This window comes from Agelaius phoeniceus, chromosome 4, assembly GCF_051311805.1.
Source record: "Agelaius phoeniceus isolate bAgePho1 chromosome 4, bAgePho1.hap1, whole genome shotgun sequence".
In the NCBI taxonomy this organism is placed as follows: Eukaryota; Metazoa; Chordata; class Aves; order Passeriformes; family Icteridae; genus Agelaius; species Agelaius phoeniceus.
In genome coordinates this window covers 27,402,600-27,426,798 of record NC_135268.1, presented here as the reverse complement: position 1 = coordinate 27,426,798, position 24,199 = coordinate 27,402,600, and the positions used below count along the sequence as shown (strand labels likewise).

General features: G+C 38.6%; 1 protein-coding gene across 1 annotated transcript in view; it reads right to left on the bottom strand.

Annotated features, from left to right (window-relative positions):
- The window catches only part of COL25A1 (collagen type XXV alpha 1 chain), a 298,659-nt gene that overhangs the window by 30,372 nt on the left and 244,088 nt on the right, over positions 1–24,199 (bottom strand). The window contains exons 18-25 of the mRNA XM_077177163.1: positions 20,949–20,993; positions 9,561–9,623; positions 9,006–9,074; positions 8,066–8,110; positions 6,054–6,098; positions 5,451–5,528; positions 2,474–2,497; positions 1,531–1,575 (exon numbers count right to left, since the gene is read on the bottom strand). Coding sequence (XP_077033278.1) covers positions 1,531–1,575; positions 2,474–2,497; positions 5,451–5,528; positions 6,054–6,098; positions 8,066–8,110; positions 9,006–9,074; positions 9,561–9,623; positions 20,949–20,993 — 414 coding nt within the window. The remainder of the gene's footprint in view (positions 1–1,530; positions 1,576–2,473; positions 2,498–5,450; positions 5,529–6,053; positions 6,099–8,065; positions 8,111–9,005; positions 9,075–9,560; positions 9,624–20,948; positions 20,994–24,199) is intronic.

Sequence of the window (24,199 nt, the reverse complement as noted above, 5' to 3'; positions counted from 1 at the left end):
AGACACTAGAGGAAAGATCCAGAGAAATTCCCATAATTAACAACAACAAAGCTAGAGAATATTCTGTCAAAAGCATATATTTATTATCTATATTAAATAAACAGCCCACCTGATTATGACTATATACAAACTTTCCATGGTATAAAGGCCAGACAAGTGCAAAAAAGAAAAGAAAAAGAAGTCAAAATCCAAGGAGTGAAAGGACTGCAATCCAATGGAAACTCTGCCTGCTACCAGAATAAATACAGACTCGTGCCTCCCAATTTATGGAAGGTAGAGAGAGACTTCACGTTGCTTTTCCCTATTATAAATCACCCAGTGAAGGAGCTCACATTTATCACATTGTCTTATGACCAGTTCCTGGGTACCATTCTCCAAGGGAGCAAGTTATGGTGATGGATGGAGTCAATGACATTAGAAACAAGATCCTGTGATGCTGAATTCTGCTTTACATTGTAGATTTTGAATGAGAACACTCACCTATAAAAAGGAACACAACTTCTTCTACACTCCAGCTTCTCTGTTTTACTACATACTCCATGTTGCAGAATTGCTGGGCAGATGATAATGCAAAAAGCAATTTCTGCACACTCAACTGTATACTCTACTATCAATTTTCACACAGAATGAACCTTGTTTCTCACAATTTCTCAAAACAACGTACATGTGTATTGTGATGTATTTCCATATGAAATACTGGATAAAGTCTAAAATTGACATGTCTAGTATTGTTATTGAAAATGCACATATTTGCTCTTGAAATAGCATAGAGACACTGGGAGAAGATGCAGTATCTAGTATTTAAGAAATAGGAGAAACATCTCAACTAGTTTAAAAGCATTTAGGGAGAGTCCACAGACTTCAACACTTCTTCTTTGAGTATAGGGAAATTTATTATTTAAATTTTATAGAAGAGTGCAGCATATGGTACTCATTGTCTCTGTGTGGGCTGCTCACTAACCCTTCTGTACTGCTTCTAAGCACCAGCCAGGTGGAATTGGCAGGCTTGGGTTTCCAGCCAGGCTCCTGCCCACATGTGCACACTGTAATTTTTACTGACATTAGATAATACTGCACTTATTTGGGTGGTTGCCCCGTGACAGAAAAGCTGCATTCACATGCACTCACATGGTGGCCAGTGGTCTGGCACACAGTTTTGCCCACCTCACTCCCACTCAGCCAGAAGTGAGGCATGGGAGCCACTGCCTGGTTGTGTGGCTGTTTTGCAAAGCCCTTGGGAGCAACCTCAGTGCCAATCCCTGAGTGAGATGCTTCTACACTCTTTCAGTACTAATTAATTTTGCTGGTCCTTAGTTAGTCATCTCTGTGTGGCAACTAAACAAGGCGGCTATTCTGGAAAGCTACATCTCAAGAATCTGGGATATGAAGTTGGAAACATGCCATATTTGTTAGGTTTACAGTTAAACAACTGTGCTGGAAAACTCCATCTACCTGTACACATACATCATTTAAAAAAACCCAGAAAATACTCCACCCTTAGGATATAATGAGTAAAGGAAGGAAGATCACCTTTGACCCTTGCAGCCCTTGGGGTCCTGGTGGTCCTGGTGGTCCCTAAACAGAAACACACAAACTTCTCAGCTTTTAAATAAACTCCTGAAGAACATGTCATGTAAGCACAGGGTGAATGTTAATACAGCTACTGTAACAAAATGGGTTAGATTTTTAACACAAGGGAAACCAAGACTAGTTATGAACAAGTTGTTAACCTATGACAGCTCTCAACAACCACAACACTACCACAAAAAACAGTGTTAAAATAACAGTAAAAAACTCAAATTTTATAATAAAATCCTCTGCTCCTATTGATGAAATGGCACTGCTTCCTCTAATGGAAGGGAGACCAAAACCCAGTCATATTTGCCAGCCCTCACTGCCCGATCCAAAACAATCTGAGACCACGAGAAATCCCCAACCAGTTGTAAAGAGGATTCTGCTGAAAGATGCTAAGTGCATCTAGGGATACTCAGTGCTTCATGAAATTTCCATGGAATAAACTGTAACCATTTCTTTCATTTCTACCTCAGGCTGTGGACACAGTGTCATGTATCAAACACTGGTCTGGATGGTGCATAGTGGGGATGCTTCAAAAAGACCCCACAACAACATTTAAAAATCCCCTGCATTAACACAAGAAAGGGTATGTCTAGTTGGGAAAATACGACTAACAGCTATCTTGCAGAGAAGAACTTGAAACAAAAAAGAATGTGCTTTCCCAGTCTCATACTTAAATGAACCGAAGTTCTGCCATTAATTCAGAAGGAGCAGAATTGTTGGCTTTCAACAATGGGTCCTCTGCTATGGGAACACCAAGCAAAGAAGTCCACACATGTTATGATGAACCAGGTTGACATCCAATGAAGACATGTCCAGAGCTAGCAGAATTATGAACATGCTGCAGCACAAAGAAGTTCTAGGGCGTACAGTAAGTCATGCAACAGTAATGAATTACCGTGACAGTCAGGGTGGCAATCCTCTGTTGGCAAAAGGTATTAACAAGAGTTGTCAGTAGCAGAATTAAACAATGACATAAATAATTCTGTTTCCTACAGTTGTAATCTCCACAGAACCTCTGCTGCACATGGTAGACACTATGCCTTCAAAAGCACCAATAAAACCCTTGTTATTTTAAAATCTTGATATTGTATTAGCTGTTTGGTTTCTGTGGGAATTAGATGAAGGTAGTACTTTTGTACTATCCAAGAGATCAAATAAACAATGACTAAATAGCAAAATCTAAGCAGAGTGCTTCAAAAAGGTAAGAAAACGTAATTGGTTGGTGTCTGAAGTTGACCAAAAGACTAGCCCTATGTTTTGTAATGTCTGCAGGATTTGCACCAACGTTTAACTAATAAACACAACTCCTGGAGTGGAGCTGTAACATCAATTTTCATATAAAAATGCAGTTCAAAATCCAAAACTGCCAGTCTACAACCCAGCCATTTTTTGTACACTTGTACACATGTACACTTTTCTTATACAGTTCTACTTTGAATTCTTGGAAAGACAAAAGATATTTTCGTCATGGAAGGAGGCAAAATACCTTGACCTGTCACGGGTTTTTTTTTACCAAAAAATCTAAAAGCAAGTGGAAAAGTATTAAAATGGGATTTAAATGCTTGTCTATATTTTAAACAGAGTAGAACTCCCATATATTGCAGCTCACACATGCTTTCCTTTTGCATGTGAAGAACTTACTGGCCTATGTGGAACAAGAAATATCTTGCTTTTGTAATTATTATCCAATGTGCAAATAAAAGTTTGCAGATCTTCTGTTTTAAGCTGTAAAAAAATCTCTGCATGTCAGTGCAAAAATACATACTGTTGGCAAAGGTCTGGAACCTACTCAACACAAAGTACCCGAAAAAAGTTGTTTTCTAACACATGGCTTTAATATACTCATATTCTTTGTATTTCAACATATTAATGGAAATATATCCAGAACTTTAAAAATACTGAAAAGTTCAGGTATGAAAACCTAAAACAGCTATTGCAAAGAACTGTTTACATGTTCACAGTCACAGATCCCTTTACAGTGGCAGATATTTTAATATCTAATGCTGTAGTTCTACAAAGGTTAAACTTTTGAAACTAGTGCTTTTTGCCCTGGGAAATTCTGCAGAATAGGTGTGAAGAGCAATTTTGACAGAGATGAATTTTGCATTTGATCCTCCAGGTGAAAGCCACATACTCTCAGCAGGGGTCTTGCTCAAACCAGAATGACAATTTTAAGATTGCACATGAGATTGAATAGGAGGCACAAGGCAAAGTAACTAAATTGCTAGATTGCTTCATGATTTATTACTGAATTCTAGCAAGAGACAAGCAGTCCATATCTTGCAAATTCTTGTCAACTTCTTAAATCTGCAGGCCAAATTCTGTGCAAGTTCACAGTTCAGTGCTGAGCACTGAAGTTCTTATGTGCTTTTGTGAGAGAACTGCAAATCTCAGAGCCCCTAAGAATGTGGCACCAGGAGACTAAGGAATGGGTGTTTGCCATCTGAAAGGACTGAGCTGGATTTGGCAAGGATATTTTTGACTGATCCTATATAATCTTGCTTACACCCTCCTTGCACAGCCATTCCCATTAATATCAATCATTTGTTGCCCTGGATTAGAAGGTGATGACATTTGGAACGATTTGCAATGGGATAAAGGCTTTCTAGAATGTTCAACCACTGCAGAAGGCTTTAGTCCACTTTTAAGGTTGCTTTATGTGCTGCAGCTTTTCTGAGGAAGCTTGAAACTAACACTGATGCCAGACTTACAATACCAAGACAGAATATAGGAGATACAGGGGCTAAAGCCCCTGCTAAATCTCTGTCTGGTAACACACAACATGAATTTCAGGCTACTTTAGGCACGTAACTCAGAGAGGGATTTAGATGACTGAAAGCTGCGTGTCTGAAGTCCCTTACAAGCAGAGCAAATGAGGCAAACATAATGCAGAGCCTCACAACATGTCTATGCAGACCTCCCCACAGACACAATGAAAGAACAGACTCAGCCTTAGTGACATACAAGGCTTTTAGATTTTAGTAAAGGCAGTGAGGTTTTTTTATTTTTTGAAAGCATCTTGGAAACCAAATGACTGGTCAGACATTTACCCACTCCCACTGCATAAATGTAAGAAAAAAGTTCAGTGGCTTCAGTGAGAAAGTGATCGGATGCACAATGAGCCAAATCTAGTCTTCAGTTTCACATAAGCAAGCCATTCTCTTTGGTGGAGTTATACTGCACAGAATTTGCATCTGAGTATGCTGCAATGTAAATCACCTTGACTGCAATGACATATGTCATCTTGGTCCTTTGCTTTTATGCAAACACTCATTCATTCTTTTTGTAACCCCACTTTAATCCTCCACACTTTTCTGCACACCAGTCAAAATAGGTTTTCCAGAAATGAATAAGTGAGAAGACTGGTGCTTGGTCTACTTAATGTACTCAAGTTGCTGATTGAATCCACAGCTTGCTAATGGAACCATGTTACAATGGTTTCCAAATCTCAAATATTCTGCTCTTTGCATTTTACAGGAAGAGGAGGGGGGAAAAGAAAAAAAAGAAATGTCAATATTATAGTATATGAATTGAAAAGCAGACACTTCTGTTGAACCTGTGTATGTGGTTTATTACATTAATTCAGCATTAAACACCAAAGCCAACAATGAATTAGTTTCGTCCTGATTAGGTGATGTCAGTACTCTCCAGGGAACATGAAACTAATTCAGTCAGCTAGTTTGTATCAGGGAAACAGTTTTTCTAGCACAGAATACCTGGCTTCCAAATATAGAAAGTGATACCTGATTAATAAGCTCAACAATTTGCACACAAAATGTTTTCAAGCTCTAGGCAAAAGAGAAATACAATGCTGTTAAATGACTTTTCCCCAGACCAGACAAAGCGAATTCAGCCTTGTTAGGTTTGCATACCTGCAGAGCTTCATGGATATTGCCATTATAATCAATTATCTCTGTTGCACCTTGATCACCCTTCTGTCCAGGTGGTCCCTGTAATACATTTTCCATTAGAATTTTGAGACAACTGCTGAAGACTATTTTAGACTCTTAACTACTGACACATGCTTTGACTTGATTGTGGGATGTTAGACTCTAACTGTACTTGCAATATACTGCTACAAAACACAGAATTTGAAGGAAAACAATGGTTTTTTTAATAAAGATAAATAAGCAAGTCAGTACAAAGTGATTTGTGCTGCAGTGGGAAAGGAAATACATAAAACCTCTGAGGGAAGACATTTAAGGATGCTCCTACACTCTAGTTCTGTATTGGCAGTGAACAATGTCAGAACACCTGGTTTGTAACATCCTGCCCACAAAGTGTGGATTGCAGACTGCTCCAAATAGTGGCAAGTGGTGTTATTCATATTAATGTCCAGTTAGCAACCATATTCCAACAGTGTCAAGTGACCAATTTCACCCAGAGTTCTAACTAGAATTACTGCTACAATTTCAGTTCACACAGACTGAATCTAAGGGTACAAAACAAAGAGCTGAGATGAGATATAGACTTACCCGTGGACCTGCAGATCCTGTGTCACCTCTCTCACCTGTATCACCCTATGTAAAAATGATACATGAAAAAAACAGATATGCCATTTGACAATATATTACAGAGTTCTTTCCTTTTTAATATGTTTTCTTACATGAACTGGTTTACAGGGCCTCTCATCCTAAACAGAATGTGAATCTTATTTAATGAAAGGAAAAAGTCCTTCAAAATCTGTGTACTGGTAGAATCGAGCATGACACATATGGTTCTGTGTGAATATTAGAGTATTGTATTGGTCTGCAATAAAAAATTGCAAAGAACCAAAAGCAGATTATGTGTGCAACATTCCCATTCTTAATGACATTACTATCAAAAGCTTGAAGAGAATACTAGAGAAATGAAATTACTCAGTCTGAAACCAGTCAAAAACTTCTTCAAATGTGTTTCAAAATATATAAACTTTTCTTTCTGTGATCATGCCTCCACCAACCTTCTGAACTTCCCCGGTCTGTGTCACTGCCTCCCCTACAAACACAACTGTACTATCAGATTTAGAGTTTCTTGATGCCCTTTCTGTGACAGGCTTAAGATCATTACCAGCTTACACACAGCTTTTTACTCCTGGCTATTAGTAATATGCTTCAAATGATGGAGGGAATTTCAAACATGTATGCATTCATATCCCAGCTGCCACAATTCATTTCACAGTCACTTTCATACCAAGGTCTTATATTTTAATATTACTCAAAATTAATACGGGTAAGAATTGCAAATTTTGGTCCTGTTGACATCTAGAGAACTTTGGTAAAAGTCAGGAGAAGAATGATTAATTCACCACTGGTAACAGAACAGAAAACTTTCTGGTAATAGAAACCAGAAAACTTTCATGGAGCTAATGAAGGCATATGGAGAGCAGGCTGGTAGCAGGGCATAATCAAGGTTGTGCCATCTACCTTTCGCTTCAGTGTCGCTCTGGCAGAAGCTAGTGAACATTTGAACTGCTAAAAAATGAAGCTCCCTGCCACTAGACTGACTTCTGTGGCCCAGATTTTCATGACAGGTGTGCAGGTAAAATGAAAATCATATATCCTTTCTTGATAAAAAGGGAATTAAAGGGGATATCTTTATAATTTTGGTGCGTGTGGGAGGTGCCCAGGTACTGTAGTCAAATGAGAGGCTGATTTACTTTTCTGCTCTCACTCTGATACTTTAATTCCCTCATCAGTTCCCTTGCCTTCGAACACTTCTTTCTGGTGGGAATGAATGAAGTTAAATGGCACTTGTTTAATCACATCTTTAAGCACTTAAGGCCCCTCTTCAAGGACCTTACAAGTACTGCAAACAGTATCACACCAGCCTACATTGTCCTGTCACCCTTATTCTGACAGCAGACCTGTCAATAACCACCTACACAAGTACAGTTTCATCTCTCATACAACATGAAGGAATCCAGTGGGAACAGTATTTGCACAGCAGATAAAGTAATAGAAAACCCACACATTTTATCTCTCCATATATGTGAACCAACTATATTTATAGAAATATAAATGGGTGGAAAGATATAATCAAAACCATCTTTTTAAAGCAGGTAAAACAGCAACACAATCAACAACTCTTGCCTTTGTCAGACTTCTGACCATCATATCTCAGCCTGCAGTACTTGGAATACCTCTGATTCCTAGCTCATCAGACTTTGGATCCATTAAATTATTGCAAACTAAATAACAGCACAGTCAGGCATTGGGACTTGGCATGTGGGAAGACTAACACACATCAGTTACACAGAGAGAAACCAAGTTGCATGAGGAAAACAGCAGCAGAGTGGAATGCATGTTATAACAGAAAAAGGATTAGAATCACAATGTTCAAAACCCATATGACATAACTAAATTTTTTATCTAAAATTGAAGGTCAGAAGGTTTCACTTATAAAGAACACTGCAGACTATTACAGGTTCTTTTAAAGAGAAATGTTACAAATAATTGATCCTAAAAATGTTAATTAGTCCCCTAAAGACAGTTTCCTTACTACTAACCTTTGACCCTTTGGGGCCTCTAGATCCAGGTTCACCTGTTTTCCCCTGTTTGAAGGAAGATAGGAGAAAAATGGTAGAGAAATGGGAGTGCAGAGAAAAAGAAATTATTAATCACTAACCACAGTTTGGAACAGCAGAAATACCTTATATTTATATTACCAAGATAATGAATTTTTAAGGCATTTATTTTAATAGCACCCAGATCAATATATTCTTTAACACTAGAGTGCAATGGTCACAGATTCCACTCTTCCAAAGGAAAAGTAGCATCGGTATTAGTAAAGATAGGCATCATTATCACTGGTTTCCAGGAATGAGCTATGTCATTCCATTGCTCCTGAGAAATGATAGCCAAGAGATAGAGAAGATAGTTAAATATTCTAACAGAAGGAGAATAAAATAAAGTGTTATCATAACTTTTTTTCCTAACAGTTCAGGTGAATACAAACTAACTGGCCAAGGATGACAAAATTAACCTTATTGTTTTCAAAATCCATCAGGAAAGAAAAACTTGACAGTGTCAACACCAGGGGAAATATTAAGACAATGCTAAAAGTAGTTAGACTGATCTCTTTCTTAGAGAGTTAGAGAACAGCATGCAAAATGGATTTTCTCTGCATTCAGTTGCTACAGTGGTCAAAGAGTTCAAACTTCAATGCTGAAAGTTAGGGACCTAGAGGTCAGTACTTCAGCTGGAATGAATTAGGCCAATTCCATGACAGTGTCTGTAGGTAGTGTCTTTACTTTGCAGACCAAATAAAAGTCCATTCAGACTGCAGTTTCACAGCTGTGAACACAAAACTGCCATTGAAGTAGAGCATTTGACAGCATTTTCATTTAAAAGTTCACTCTCCAAGTTTTGTTCTACTTTTCAGCAAGCAAAGATGTGTTCATAGGTGCAAAACTAACAAAACATTTCCAATGTAGAAATCAGACTGACCTTTGGTCCAGGGATTCCAGGTTCACCTCGTTCACCCTTCCCAACAGGGCCTGCCTCTCCTCTGTCACCCTATTGCAACAGACACACAAATATCACAAAATACTGGGCAGCCTTTAGCACACCACCAACTCAGCAGGATCAAAGAAACCAAGCAAACAGCAGAAACAGTGGTTTAGTCTATCTGTATTTTCAGAATCTGGTGCGTAGTATCAAAATTTTGCTTCCTGCACAAAGTTTCAAGTAATCTTCCTAAAAAAACCCATGTTTATGAAAATATAGTTTCTTCAATCATGCCTATTTTGCCTCTTGAAGAACTAAATTTGGGGATTCTAACATGAAAAAAGACGACATTAATTAAAGTTATGACATAACATCTGCCTTCACATTTTTTGAGGGCACCTACATGAAAATCTATATATCTATCTCATAGCACTGGTCCATGACTTTTCACATTTTCTCCAATAGTAGCCTCAGTCTCTGCTACTTGCTGAGGAAAGTTGAATTTGACATCAGCTCAAGGGGCTTCACACCAGAGCACTGCCCCATTACCCTTACCTTTGTTCCTGGTAGCCCTGGCAACCCAGGTTCTCCTTGTGGACCAATGAAACCTGGTTCACCCTTTAAAAACACAATATGAGAGGGTTACTTATTTAGCAGTACACAAGTATAGTAACACAAGTTTATTTTGGGTGGTATTTTCCCCTGTACAGCTTACAGTTCTCCAGCTGTGATGCAACAGTTACACAGAAGTACTTTTTGTCATGAGTTACTTTCATCAGCACAAATTCCTGCAGCAAGCCACCACGCAGCAGATGAGATGCAAATGAAGCAGAAGGTGTCAAACATGGGGTTTATGAGGTTAAGGACTGTTAATATGCAACCTGGTCTGTAATGTAACACATCAAACCTATCCAAGCAAGTCTGAAGGCAGGAGGAGAGATCTGAGTGTTCCTAAATTTGAAAAGGGATAGTTAAGTTCAGTGATGTGTTTTGAGGTGGTTTCCTACTGCAGCATGTGAATAGATGGGCAGGAATACTGTGTGACAAAGCAGTGACAAATGGAGATGGCATTGTTGTGATATGTTGTGTCTTTCAAGTCAGAAACTTGCAGTACCATGGTACTTTCCCATCTCATTCTGACAGTAAAATACCTCAGTTCTCTGCACCCAGACAATTTATTGGTCTGTGAACATCTGGGAATGAGCCACAGCTCTCCTCATTCCCTCTCTGTTCTGCCCCCTTCCTTCCCATTCAATTGTACAAAGAGGACAGACAAATAGCAAGAATCAAGCAGAGTTGCAGCAGAAGCAGTACTGAGCAGAAGAGTAAGGCCATTATTTTGTTACCCATCTCCATGTCTGAAGAGAGACAATGCAAGATTAATAAGTCATATACTTTCCTTCACAAATTCCCCTGAATAAGCCTTCCTGCTATTTAATCTTGCATTTTTTTTCAGATATATTTGAACCAAGAAGATACATCCACAAGCTATTGCAAATTTTAAAATCAGTTATGTAACCCAATCAATATTTATTTAATTAGCCTTTTTGCAATATCCCTGAACTTAATGACTAAAAATTAGCCATCAAATGCCTCTTAAAATAGCTAAAAGACAGATAGAACATAATCCTGTAGTGATATCATTACTGACAATATACAGAGACAGTGAATTTGAGCAGTTGAATAATACTTCTCTTCATCTCTTCCCCTGGAGAGCAAATTGGGAAGTATTCTTCCACATTCATCTGTGCTCTCATCAGCAATCCATCATTAACAGCTCAAAGCCAAAGAAATCTTCCCTGTGGTTATATCAAGGATGACAGCAAGCTCCCAGAGACCCCCATTTAGCTTATAAAAAAATACAAGTAATAATGAGCTTTCTCACATGAAGTTCCAGCTGGCTGTGATTCAAAATATGGTAAAGAAATAAACTGAGACAAACATGTCACAGAGAAGCAAATGGGGTTTTCTTTTTGCTCGCGTAAGAAAAAAACCTCGGCGTTTATGTAAGTCTTTATATTAGTACACAGCAGCAAGAGTAACATAAGGTTGTCACTGCAGATGGAAGCATTTTAATTTCAGTAAATGAAGAACAATGCAGCTTCAATCATTTATTTTAGAATGAGAGGGTACTCAACAGCCCCGTGTTGTTTTAATACTGAATTTGCCCGGGCTAATTTTTTGGGCAGCTTATTATGACTTCAGGCAGAAAAAATACGCAGTGACTACATGATTCTTTTCAGTGGTAAGGCTTAGAAGTGTCACTCAAAGGTTGATGCAGTTTTTGAGTCAAATTCTTTTCTTTGCTCAGGACTATACCAGTTGCACACTACAAGAAAATTTCTGGCCAAAGTCCAAGAAGCAGCCCCACCTTCCCCCAAAATCTCTAAAGAGAGATGCTTTGCAAAAGCTAGTGGAATTGATAATGGTATAAGTTGGCAGCTTAATTAGCATAAGTAGAATACAGGTCTTATATGGCACAGAGCTTTAAAATGTTTTGAAATGTGGGGTGGAAGAAGTGGTGTGTCAGCAGAGAGAAAGAAGGAACTGACTGGGTGAGTAGCAGCCCTGCTGGGAAAGATGCAGCAGTTACGGGGGATGCCAAGCTGAACGTGATCTAACAGGGTATTCTTATCACACATGAAACAAACTGCACTAGTTAAAACCTGGCTACATAAAGAAAAACATGCAATTCCCCCTCTATCCAGTGCTAGAGAGGATAAGTAGATTAAAAACCAGATCTGATTTGCCATCTGAACTAAGCTTCTAAGTAAAAAGACAACGTGTTTGAATGGTTTGAAACTAAGCCATGTCTTCTCTAATATTTCAAATCTCTTGAGTGTCTTTCTTATGCCACAGCATAAGGCATTAGGTAAAATGTTCATTTGGTATACTTCAGTATCCTGCCACAAAATTAATGATTTTGTGCTTTATGCTATCTTTTATGCCACTCAAATAGCAAAAAACCAACCAAACAAAAAATGAACCTATCAAAATTGGGACTGTGCGTGATGCGTGAAATGTAAAGAAAAGAGTTTCCTCTCAGTAAGGCATGCTGGTGTCCCAGTTATGCAAAGGCAAGGGAAAGACCTTTGTGATTAGTCCATGACACAAAAAAGATTCCAGAGCTGTACAGGAATGTGGTCAGAAAATTAAGACTTAAAGGCTTTAGCGTTTTTGGAAATATATGACATATTTGATTTAGCTAGCACATAGCAGCAGGAAAGCAAGGGTAAAGGCTGGCTTGGGAGGGCACTGTGGTTTGACAACACTGCAGCTCTGGTGTTCACTGAAGCACCTCCTGTTCATGAGTCTCTTCTTTAAATGAATTCAGTATTTGTTCTAGCTGCTGTGAAAGGCTGAGAGGAACGCAAAGGATCAGAGTCACCAAGACTTGTAATACTTTTCCAAACATCTCACTACAACTTGTTATAATAAAATCAAGGTTTTATCCAGTTAGAATGTACAGCAATCTTCTTTGCCTGCTAAAGCTGGGACAGGCAACACAAAATCTGTGATACTGTAATCTGAAGTACAGTTTGGCAGCTGTATAGAAAGCCATCAGCAAATAATGGCTCTGTCACACATTTTAATTTTTAGTTAAACCCTTTGGTATAGTTATGAAATCACTGCTTAGAAACCACCACATTGCACAAGATGTCAACAAGGCATATTTCAGCATTCAAACTTCATCCACCGTTAGACTTGGAGCAATTTGTATTAATCACAACATGGGAAACTTGGTTAAAAAAGAAAACAAACAACAAGCTTGTGAATTTCTTCCAGTCTACAGAAGTGATGTGTTATGATATCAAGAATAATTTTTAGTATCTTTATGTGTTAATATTTTAACAGACTACCCCCATGCATGCTCATTTTCATTCTCAAGTATTTGCTGACTTTGGAAATACTAGAGGGTCAGATAACAACTTATATACTACCATTTACAAATATTGTTAATGTTCATTTTCACCTCTTATAACAGTCTGAAGCAGAAAAGGGCCCTAAAATGCCATAAACCTGGTGCAATGTGAGCGCAATCAGAATTTAATATTAAAAAGTCACCTTGCTATTTACTTCAGAGGATAGTCAGATTTTTATGAGGGTTATTATCTAGACATAATTAGAACTGGTTTTCATGATGATCAAAGCTTTCATGAGCTGAAGCAGAGGCTAGCTTTGATACTAGAGGTTAACCCTAAGTACTACTTTAGTTCACTCTCACTGTTAAGTTTTACAGAACCCATGATTGCCTAAAACTTGGACTTTTGCTTAAAAAAGGTACAGCAGTTGAAAATAACATTTTCACTGCTGGTTTCTGTTTTAAACATCACTAATTTGACAAATGTTTATTAACAGTGTAGTTCTACTACCATATTTGGTCAGAATTAGCCTCCATTGCACAGCTGGGACACACATCACCATCATTATTTGAAACTTTGTTCTCACAGACACACCTATTCCTCTCCCAGTGCCTGAAATACAAAGCTTTATGCTGATGCAAGCAATCAGGAGAGAACAGCAGTTGTTGGGTACACTGTTTTCCCACAGAAGTTTCTTACTCCTTTAATCACTTTCCTAATGACTATACAACACATTTTCACATCCAGATCAATGAATTCCTAAAAAAGAAACCTATGCTGCAGGAAGACATCCAAACCACAACTTTCCTATAACAATGAAATAAATTCTCTTCCATTTCTGAAATTACCATCCTACTTGTAAGTGCCATGGTTACCCTTACTATATTCCAGCTACATCAGATTATTACTGTATTTTCTCTATGCTACAGGAATGTGACTAAACCAACCCTTAGACCATGAATTTGAAAGGAGAATGTAATTTCAAGCCTTATTTTTATCTAGTGCTATGCACTAGAACTAGCCAGAGAAATTGAAATGTCTTACTCTGACTGACCTTTATTACATTGTTCACTGGTCCTAAATTACTTTGTTCAATGTTGGTCCCATTGCCAGCACCATGGAAGTTCTGTGCCTCCTGGGCTGACTGGCAGGTCCTGCCAAGAGGCAGGACACACACAAACACCTTTCCCTGGCATTCTCTTGGAAATCCAAACGTACCAAGGTCAAGACTCCTGTGTGCACACCTCTGAGTTGGCAAACCACGCCAAAGCATCCTGAATTTCTGTGGAGGACTCCAGAAAGGGGGATGCACCCCACCTTTTCCATTAACAGAAAACCTAGCAGTGTAGGCTGGAGGAAAACCACAATCATGCTTGAACACACAGCTTTGGGCAGGCTTGGAGATTCCAAACTCCTCTCTGCAAGTCTAGTGGACCTCTAGAATTCCCGTCTAGCATGGGCCAGCATGCAAATTCTTCAAGAGTCACAAAATTTGGGGGACCCAAAGTTCCTTTCTGATGTGGAAGGGTCCTCATTTTAATAACATCAAGAGACCAGTGACTGTCTTCAGTGTTACCCTGGCTCACTGATGAGCATATTTAAAACAAAAACAGTATGATACCCTTTCCTTGCCTAACACTACCAAAGGAATCCTGCAAAGGTGGGGATATCTATATATAGAAGAGCTATCAAAAAAGACCCAGAAGCCAGATGCAAGATAATTTGAAGAACAGCTATGAAGCTGTAATAAATTGGATTTGGTTCATGGCTACCTATGCCGATTTTCCGTAAGTTGCCATCTGCTGTCCAAAATGACTTTGGTTTTGAGGTTGCTATCTAACCAGAACACTGCAACTCCTCCACTCTGGAGAGGAGTGAGGGCCAAATTCTCAGGATCCTGTAGCACAGCAATCCATGGTGGTCTATGGAGCTGCACTTGCTCATGCCCTCCCTCTGTGTGCAGCACTTAGCTCCAGTGAAGCAATTTCTCAGAAACTCAGCTGGCCTTAGACTATACAAGTCAGAGAGTACTTTGTCACTGTGAAGGGCATTAGGGGGACTTTATATATATAGCCTGATGTCCATGGGAATTTTCCTCTCAGGATGCCTACAGTATTCAGCTCCTAAGAAGGAAATGAACAAAGTACAAGGAAATCTGATTTAAAAAAGTAACCCTAACCCCATTTCATAACGTCTTTCTTAAGGCTTTTCATATCACTTTAGAATTAGCTCCAGAAATTGCCAGTTAAAACAGGTTGTCTGGCTCACTCATCTCATTTGAAACAATATCTTTACTCCCTAATCGTTCTTTAAACTTAGAAAAACAATCGTGGTTTAGAATTTCCAAAAGCATATTTAGACTTTATGATTCATTTGGAGTTAGGGAAGTAAAACCTGGCTAAACAACCTGGCTGAAACCCTGAGGTTTTACAACAAGCCTCATTTTGTATGACATATATTGCTTTTTAGTGAGCCTAATTTTCTTCTTGCTTTTAAGTCCTGTCTCCCTAGAAAGTATGTTGCTTTGGGAGAGTGCTATCAGAACCAGTAATGATTCTGATTAATCCTGCATTCATTAATCATATAAGGGACTTCTTACTTTAGGCTAATTATAGTCCAAGTCAGCATGGTAACTATTTTTAAGGATAGAATAAAAACACTTGTTGTAATGAGCACCTAATTTTTAATTCTTTTCTATGACCAAACTGCTAAATGATGAAGAGTTTGGCCCCAAATTGTTTCTGTTAAAAAAGACTTACATGACAAATCTAAGGAATTTTGTTGCTTTTCTGAAAGCTAAGGAGCTTTATTGCATGCCTTATTTCTGACCTTATAAAAATTTGTATTTGAGAAATAATTTCAGATTACTGATGTCAAGTCTTCTTTGTGGCTGAAAAGATACTTGATTTCTGAATACTGCAGGGTGTTGGATTCTCACTTCATTAAACTGTTTCCAAAATTTTTGATTGGCACTTTTTTTTGTACAATGAGAAATTAAGCTATGTTATAAAACATATGCTGTGAAGCAGTTCTTATAAACTCAGTCTTCCAACTATTAATAGCTTTAGAGGAAACAACATTCTGTATTTCAGTTCCTTATATTTTAGTTTTTTCCAGAACAGAAAATAAGAGATTTGGAGGATATAATTTGTGAGAAATCAATAAGAACTTGAAGAATTTATCTAGATTTTACACCCAAGTAAGCACCCCTGACACATGCATGCCATCCAATGTTAACGATGATTTCGTTCTCTGGCCTTGATCATCAAAATCAGTTCCTGGAAATTCAATGTCCACCCTATGCAACTGATTACTGCCATAATATATAGAAAGCAGACAGCCAGGAATCAATGAAGAAAGTGTAATATACAGATATATGTTTGTATACCTACTACCGTTATGGAAAGCGAATACTCAATTGCACAGTTGTGTAATGTATTTCACCTACCAATGCACAGAGACACTTCTGAAACCCAGCCCACCAAAGGTGGGTACTAAGTCCTATTTTTTAGATCAGTTCCCATTTACACCCAGAACCTGCAGAGAGGGGAAGAGAGAGAGACAGAGAGTCCCTGCAGGTTTACTGTTCACGCTATCAATGAATAAAAACAGGAAGAAGAGTGGAAATACAGAAAAGGAAAAATTAATTAGGAAAATTAGAAAAAGAAAATCTTTCCTAAGAACTCCTGGGGGAAAAGGAGAATTTACCAAACTTTCCTGTAGGCAGTAAAGGGCATTGACTCCAAACCAAAATGCTTAGAACTACCATTCACTTCAGATTTCCTTTCATTTTGCTGCCAGCTGGTAAGAGCAGCACTTAAACACATAAGCTTCAACAACAGTTGCTCTCTTTTCTACAAGAGTTTAAATAGGAGACTAACTTCTATGCATCCAGCTGGAAAATTCTCTCTCATTTCCTCTGAAATTTCTCTTTTCTAAGAGAACTAACTGGGTGAAAGTAGTATCAAGTCTTTTAGACCTTAAAAAAATACATTCTGTGGAGCAGAGAGTTGTTTAGTCTTTAGAGGATAAGATCTCTGAGTAGGTATAGATAAATAAGAAATTTAGACACAGAAAAAATTAGAACCACTTTTGCATTCATAAAAAGAAAAATAAAAGGTTACAAAATTGATTGAAATTCCCACATCTTTATCCAGGTTTTTCTGAAACCTTGCTCAGGCACAGTCCCAGGAAAGTCAATCCAAAATAATTGTACAGAAAGATGCAAGACACCGCATACTGGCAAATCTATTGAATCAGCCACTTCCACTGAATTTCAAAACACAGAAAGCTTTCCATATTTCCCAAAAGCAGAAGGGCTAAGCAGCCTTTCTCTTTTCTCTTCTCATGTCAAACCACTCAAAGGTTCAGTTTTCTTGAACACGACAAAAAAAAAAAAAAATTTATATGTGCTCGTAAGCTTCGGTTCAGCATTTGCTTTAACATCTGAGGGACAAATGCCAGAAATACCATAGAAAATCTAGATCCTGCAAAAGGTGCTGTTACTGAGAAGAGGCTTGTGTTTTGAGAAGGCTTCTCACTGTGGTGAAGAAATTGAGGACTGTACAGGCCCAATTCCAGAAAATGCAGTGCAACAGATTTCAGAGGTCTGACATTACAGTGAATGAGAGCATGCATGATTTCCATCACAGTAAGCAAGTGCTGCTTTGTAAGTATCTTCCTGCAGAAGTTCTGAGGTAAAACAGATACATGAAGTTTGTGTTTCACAGACAGGCTTCTTTGTCTGCTTGGCATCAGTTGGGGGATAGTAGAGTGATGAGTTAATATTCTGAGTTTAGGTGGAACACATTCAGGGCTCATTAAGTTTCCAGCCATTCCTAAACAGCAACAGGTGCTTGAGAAACGTTTCTCCAGCATGTCATAGACAGCCTCTACACTGTCTTGGAAATAACTGACTGCACTTGTGTTCCCTCCGTGGCACCAACTGACAAAGGAGGAGAGAACGAAAAGGAGCAGGAAATACTCCCAAAACATCCGTGTGTGCCTGGTGAATGGGTCTAGAAAAGTAACTAATAAAAGACCCTGCTGTATACCCTGAATTCAGATGTGATACTTGCATGTCTGTCCAATGTTGCCACTCATTCAGACTGCAGTATCACATTCAGCCAAGTCCTTACAGGCTCCCAGGAACCTTGATTAATTAACTGAAATGGCATTATAAGAAGCTGAAAGTTTCTCGGTGATTAGTGTTCCTTAATCCTTTATGTATGCTGAAGTACAGAGGACTGAATGTCTTGGGAAGCTTGTTCAACCATGGGAAGAAAGATGAGTTGTAGCTGGACAGACTGCCTGGCACAGCACTTGTGTTAGCACAGGTTGGTTTAGCTTTTGTGAAGAGTGCTGTGCACGTGCACAATTACCTAAAACATTTCATAACACAGCCTGCCACTGTAGAGAAACATGCACAAGGAAGCAATTTTAAGTTCAACTAACAGATTTAAGGAAAACAAGACAATATTTAATATTTAAGAATTACATACAGGAATTTTCAATGTGTACAATAAATCTGTATCTTGATAATTTTCTTACCACTCACAAAGTTTGGAAAAAGCCTGAAAAATCTCTGCCAACAGCTACTGGGCTGGCATGCAAATGCATGAGAATGAGAGTGCATTTAGAACACTAATCTGTTTGTTAGGAAAAATTTTCCTTATGGAAACTTAAATTTTGTTACAAGTTCTTAGATGTTGCAATGATACTGTGAGAGGTTTCTGCTAGGTCTTTGATGTTATACTACTACTGCGTATCACTTAGTTTTATAAAGTCCACATGAGAACAGAACCCAAAATCCCAGAAAAGAATCGTACAAACAATAAGCATCATTCCAGAAGGAAGCAAAAAACCCAAAAAAACAAAAGGAACAAAGAAGCCACTGCTTCAAGGAAGATTCCTCTTGGTTTTGTACAAGATGACAGCACCAACTGATTCCAAGTCCAGACAATTGAGTTTCCTCCGTGCTCAAGTTTCTCATCCTGTCACTGCTATTTTCAAAGTAGCTTTTGATCAACACCAGATCACTGGAAATTTGCTTCTCCATGAGATAACAATGTTGTTGTTTTTGGAAATCCACGTAATGATCTTACCATGGTGGTGCATAAATCTTTGCTAAAAGGGAGGGTGAGAAAAGGGGGGAAACTCCTACTTTACCTTTGCTGATGAGTGCCCATATTCATAACTCCAGCCATTCTGCTACCACTTCTCATGCCACAGACATAGTCTCAGGGACTCAGAAGAATCTAGGGGTTTTTTTTACTACAGATTGCTTAATAAAAGAGAGCTTACAAATGCCTTGAAATGAACAGCCACCATCCTGCAAGTCTGATGTGACCAGATATGCTTTGCTCTCTCCTGTGCACATCCTGCTTCCTTGTCACCATCCAGGTTTCAGGACAATGCAGAATTGCACTGGATTGAATTTCTTCATTGAAACACCACCAGTCTCCCTCTGGACTGGATTTTAAACAGGAGAAAGTATTTTCCTAAATGATTAATATTTGACCAAATTATTCCATTTTCCTCTGCAGGCAACTGTACTGTTTTTCCACTGTATCCACTGAATTTGGAAACAAATTTTCACTGGGCAAAACTCCCACACTTCATTCGTTTTTCACTTCACATTTTATCTTTCAGGTGATTCTGGAAGCTGCACTTCTGAGCCGTTCTTACTGCCAACAAATAATTTTCCCAGAGCAGCCACTCAGATGTAGATTTTTTTTATTTACTGGTTATATGCATGGACATGTGGTCTGCATGAACATGGGAACCCCAAGGCCCAGCCACAGCTCCAGTTGCTTTTGGCAGGTGTCCCTGGGATGAGTGCCTCAGGCAAGTGCCCCACTGACCTCCATCTGAGCTACCTCTTTGCTCACTGTTAAAGTAAACAGAATAGGGATTGCTGCCAAAGCCCTAATAAAAATAGTTCAATCACACAAGACTTCTCCTGCATGATCTTCACTACTCAGTACAGAGTTTGTTCTGCAGAAAATGAACAACCTCCCCAGGAACTATATTTTAAGCTGCTACAACACACAAAATTTAATATGCACATTCAATTTTTTCCCATAGTTCACTAGTAACACAGAAAGGACATTATGCTTCAATACTGTGGCAATTCACAGGTCCCTTGAGAAAATCACTGCAAATGTTACATTCCATGAGATAAATCCCGAATCCTACCACAATGGACAAGAGTTTGGCCTCTGAATTATCCTCCTTGTTAGGGGGAAATCCTATAAACTTTCTCCCTGAGACATACACAGGGCTGTGCTGGAATGCAAAGAAAAGGTTTCCAAGAGATTTTGTTTTCTGGAAGGACAGTCTTTGACACAAAGGAAAAGTGGCCATTCTGATCTGCACTCACTCAGGATATGTGAATCTGCTCACTCTGTGCAGAATTACACAGTTACACCTCAAACTGAGTAGGTGTCTGCAGATCCTAATGCAACCACTTATGCTAGAACTAAACCAGCTATGTGTCTTTTGTATCAACATACCTAAAGACTCCAGACAAACTGGAAGCCAGGGACTAAACCAGGTATTGTGTCAGGGACTGTAGGTAATACTGAACAGAGTATTATTAAAACATTTTGACTTGTCAGTGCCTGCGTAATGGAGCACAGAGTATTTTTGTCAATAGAGCCAGGTCTGCTCTGCCTGTGTATAATTAATGTAGTTCTCTGGCTGGAGGTTTGGTTAATTCAGGAGAATATTGCTACTGGAAAGCACACACAGAAGTGGAAACCAACTAAAACTTTGATGATGATTTTTTTCCTTTTCCATTAAAGGGAAAAAAAAAAAACCTAAACCTCTCCTATTATTGTTTAAAAGAAATAACTAGAATGTTCTACCTCACATTTTAATGTAAGATATACTGTTTGCCTACTCACAGACACTTAACCAATTTTTCATGTGAGAACTTGCTGTAAAAAACCCCAGTTTAATACCAGAGACACAGAAAAGGATATAACACAATACAGTAAGTCCATTTGTGCCACATTCTTGCATTCCCCCCCCTCTTTGTGGTATTCCCACCCAGTACAAGAGGTACTACAGTATTTACCTTTATTCCAGGGAGTCCAGGAAGCCCAGGAAGGCCTGGTTCACCCTACATAGGAAAATTACATAACATTACAGACATTATCCAGTTAGGATCACTATCCATTGAACAGCCCTGTAAATTCTGCAGGAAGATAAAAGAGCATGAATGATTGCTAGTCAGCTCCAGCAAGATTGTTTTTTTCAAAATGAGTGACTTAAATGTACAATTAGTAAGAGTCATGTTAAGGACTCAGATATCTTCTGGGAACCTTCAATGTGAAGATGACACACAGGGCTGAAAATCCATGTCAGGAAAGCCAAATATGAATTCACATTAGACTTCAGCAAAAGAGAAGAAAACAAGCAGCACTGGTTCATTTTACTGCCATTTAAGTTCCATACTTTTGACAGATGTCTAATTCTGTTCCATTTTCAGCTCTGAGCTAGATACTGTGCTGTGTGACTCTCTGATTTACCTACAAAGCCATTCAGAAGAGCTTGGTTTAAATTGAACAATTCAAGCAGGACTGCCTAATTATAACTGGGCCATCAGTTTTATAGAGCTATCCTTGGCATCATTTCAGAGCTTGTTCTTTATCTGTGAGCATACACAGTGTCATGAAGGATAGTGGGAATGTAACCTTTTACTGCTTTACCCAGAAAAACCTTGCTTATTTAAAATTGCAATGGAAAGACCTATAGAACTCTATTTGCAAGGTAATTTTGTAACAAGCATTGAAAACTGAATGCATTAACTTTGGAAATAGTCTAAAACAAGAATGACAACATTGTCACAAATGGTCATTTTGAGGTATCAGCTAAATGAAATGATGTTGTCTAGGGAAATAAAGATGGTGAACAGAAAAAAAAAAAGCAATAACATGTGAATAAAACATTATTTTAAAAGCTGGGGATTTTATTTTAACACAGAGATGGATTCTAACCAGCACCTTGGATCTGAATATTCCCTGAACTTTCTGGAAGCTCAGGTTTGAACTCTGAAGCCAACTTTTACCTTTATAATGAACTGAACTATATTCCAGATTTTTTTACACTCATGAGCTTTACAGAAATCCAGACTTCAACTCTGTGGTTTGGGCTGATACCTACAGGTTGTGCTATTAAAATATTTTGTGTGCCTGTGTACACCCAGGCTTACACACACCCATACACCCACACACACTCGTGTATACACACAAAAATATAAACACACCTACACATAATGCAGGTGTCCATCCAACTGCACTACCCACAGACACTTCTTTGAGGCAGAGATATTACACAGACTTTGAACACTCAAAACAAAATTACACCACTCTGGACAAAATGAAAAACACAATAGAAGGGCTGCAAATCACTTCACCAAATGGAACGATTTTTAAGTGATATAGAAGGATCTGATAAAAGCTTCTTCATCTGTTTTAGTTTCTCCAAAGTTCTAACTGTTCAAATTGCCTAAAAGCACAGGAAAGATTCCAGTCTCAAAGTAGTAACTATCAAATCAGATGAACGAATAAAGGCTAGGAAGCCATTTTCAATAGACACTTTTTGGAATGGTGACTATCACTTTCTAAAGCAGAAAATGGGTTATTACTCTTGCAAAAGAATAATGCTCCACTGCACTAACAAAATTTTAACTCCAAACCCCTACTCTGCCTTTCCACTTTTTGCATGAGCAGCTATACATACAGCACTATGACCCATCAACTTTACCCACCTAATTGTGGAAGCACTAAATTTCACTTGCAAGCACAGAACTGGAATATTTATAATTTATATTATATTAGTGTTGCTGCAGTAGGTTACTCTTTACTCTTGGGACAGAGTTAACCCCCATAAACTCACACATAATAAGCAGAAAGGATCCACCAAAGCCAGTTCAGAGCCACAGTAATCTAAAACAATTAAAATGCCCCTAAAAGATGCATCAATGTGAAAAACAATGAAATCAATCACTATTTCTTAATTACAGCTAGCATTATAGATGAATGCAGAGTATTTACTTTTTTGGACCTTTCCTAATATAAGATTCTGAGCATGATTTATGAGAAGAATGACTTTTAAAGAAACCAAGGCTGTATATGAACTCTATTACACAATGGCAGAGCAGGTCATTCTGTCACCTCAGCACACAACGTGGCCCAAACAGCCTTGTCAGACTGCTGAAATATTGTCACATTTCATTTCATGCAAATAGTGTTTGGGTGGGCAGCTCAACACATATTTGTCCTTAGAAGATGGATAAGGGACAACTAGAAGAAGATAAAAGGGAAAATATAAGAAAGAAAAGAAGACAGAGGCAGGAAATATGAATGGAACACAGAGAGGGAGAAAAGCATTGAGATGATGTAGATGGCAGAGGCATGCCTCCAACTGGAAAAAGAGCCTCCCACAACCTCTGGTGGTGTGAAAAAGTCCCTGCTGAGCAGGGGTGCAGTGCAGCAGACATGGGGCACCTGGCTGGAGGAGGCACACTGACTGGGCATGTTATGGGAGCTGATGGTTGGGGCTGGGACAGGAGTTGTGACACGCTAGGAAATCATGGGGTGAATGGAAGGAAGACACTAAGCCCCCCTCTGGTGTCTAAAAGAAGGTGAGAATATAGAAAGTCTGAACTGCATACCTCTCACTCATCCATGTTGCTTGAATTAGATCAAATCTGAGTGCCTGAGATTAAGAACCAGGAGCCTGCTGATAAATCACTGCTAGTTTTGCTTCATGGCAGCCACTTAATGAGAGTCTGAATCTCCACAGGCACTTAAGTGCATTTTCTAGTTTATTAGCCAAGCAAAGCACACGCTGCAGAATGCACACACTGAATGATTCTGTGGATTAGATAGCTTTACACGACTTTGATTACCTTTCCTAATTAAAACTGCACTTTACTAAGGAACTGCATTTTCAACCATAATAGTCTTATTTAGTCTCTGATGAGAGTTATAATTTCTTAAATAAAAATACCTAATTTCTTATTTATTTCTTATTTATATGTGGCTTGGGGTTTTGCTTAGTCACCAAAGTATCTTGAATATTAGAAAATGGTTGTCTTTCCATCCACAATATAGAATTTTAGCTCTTGACTATCTGTCTGGAATATCTCAACTGGCGGAAAGATTCTGTTCGACACTGGCAGCAGTGTGCAGTGGAAAATTTTCAATGTTTTAAGAGGCAAGAACAGTGCCAATGGCTCCAGAGGGAAACCAAATGTTGCAATGCACATATCCAGCTCTTATTGTCTCTTTGCTCTCCCTGCAGGACCTGCCCCCTAGTCTC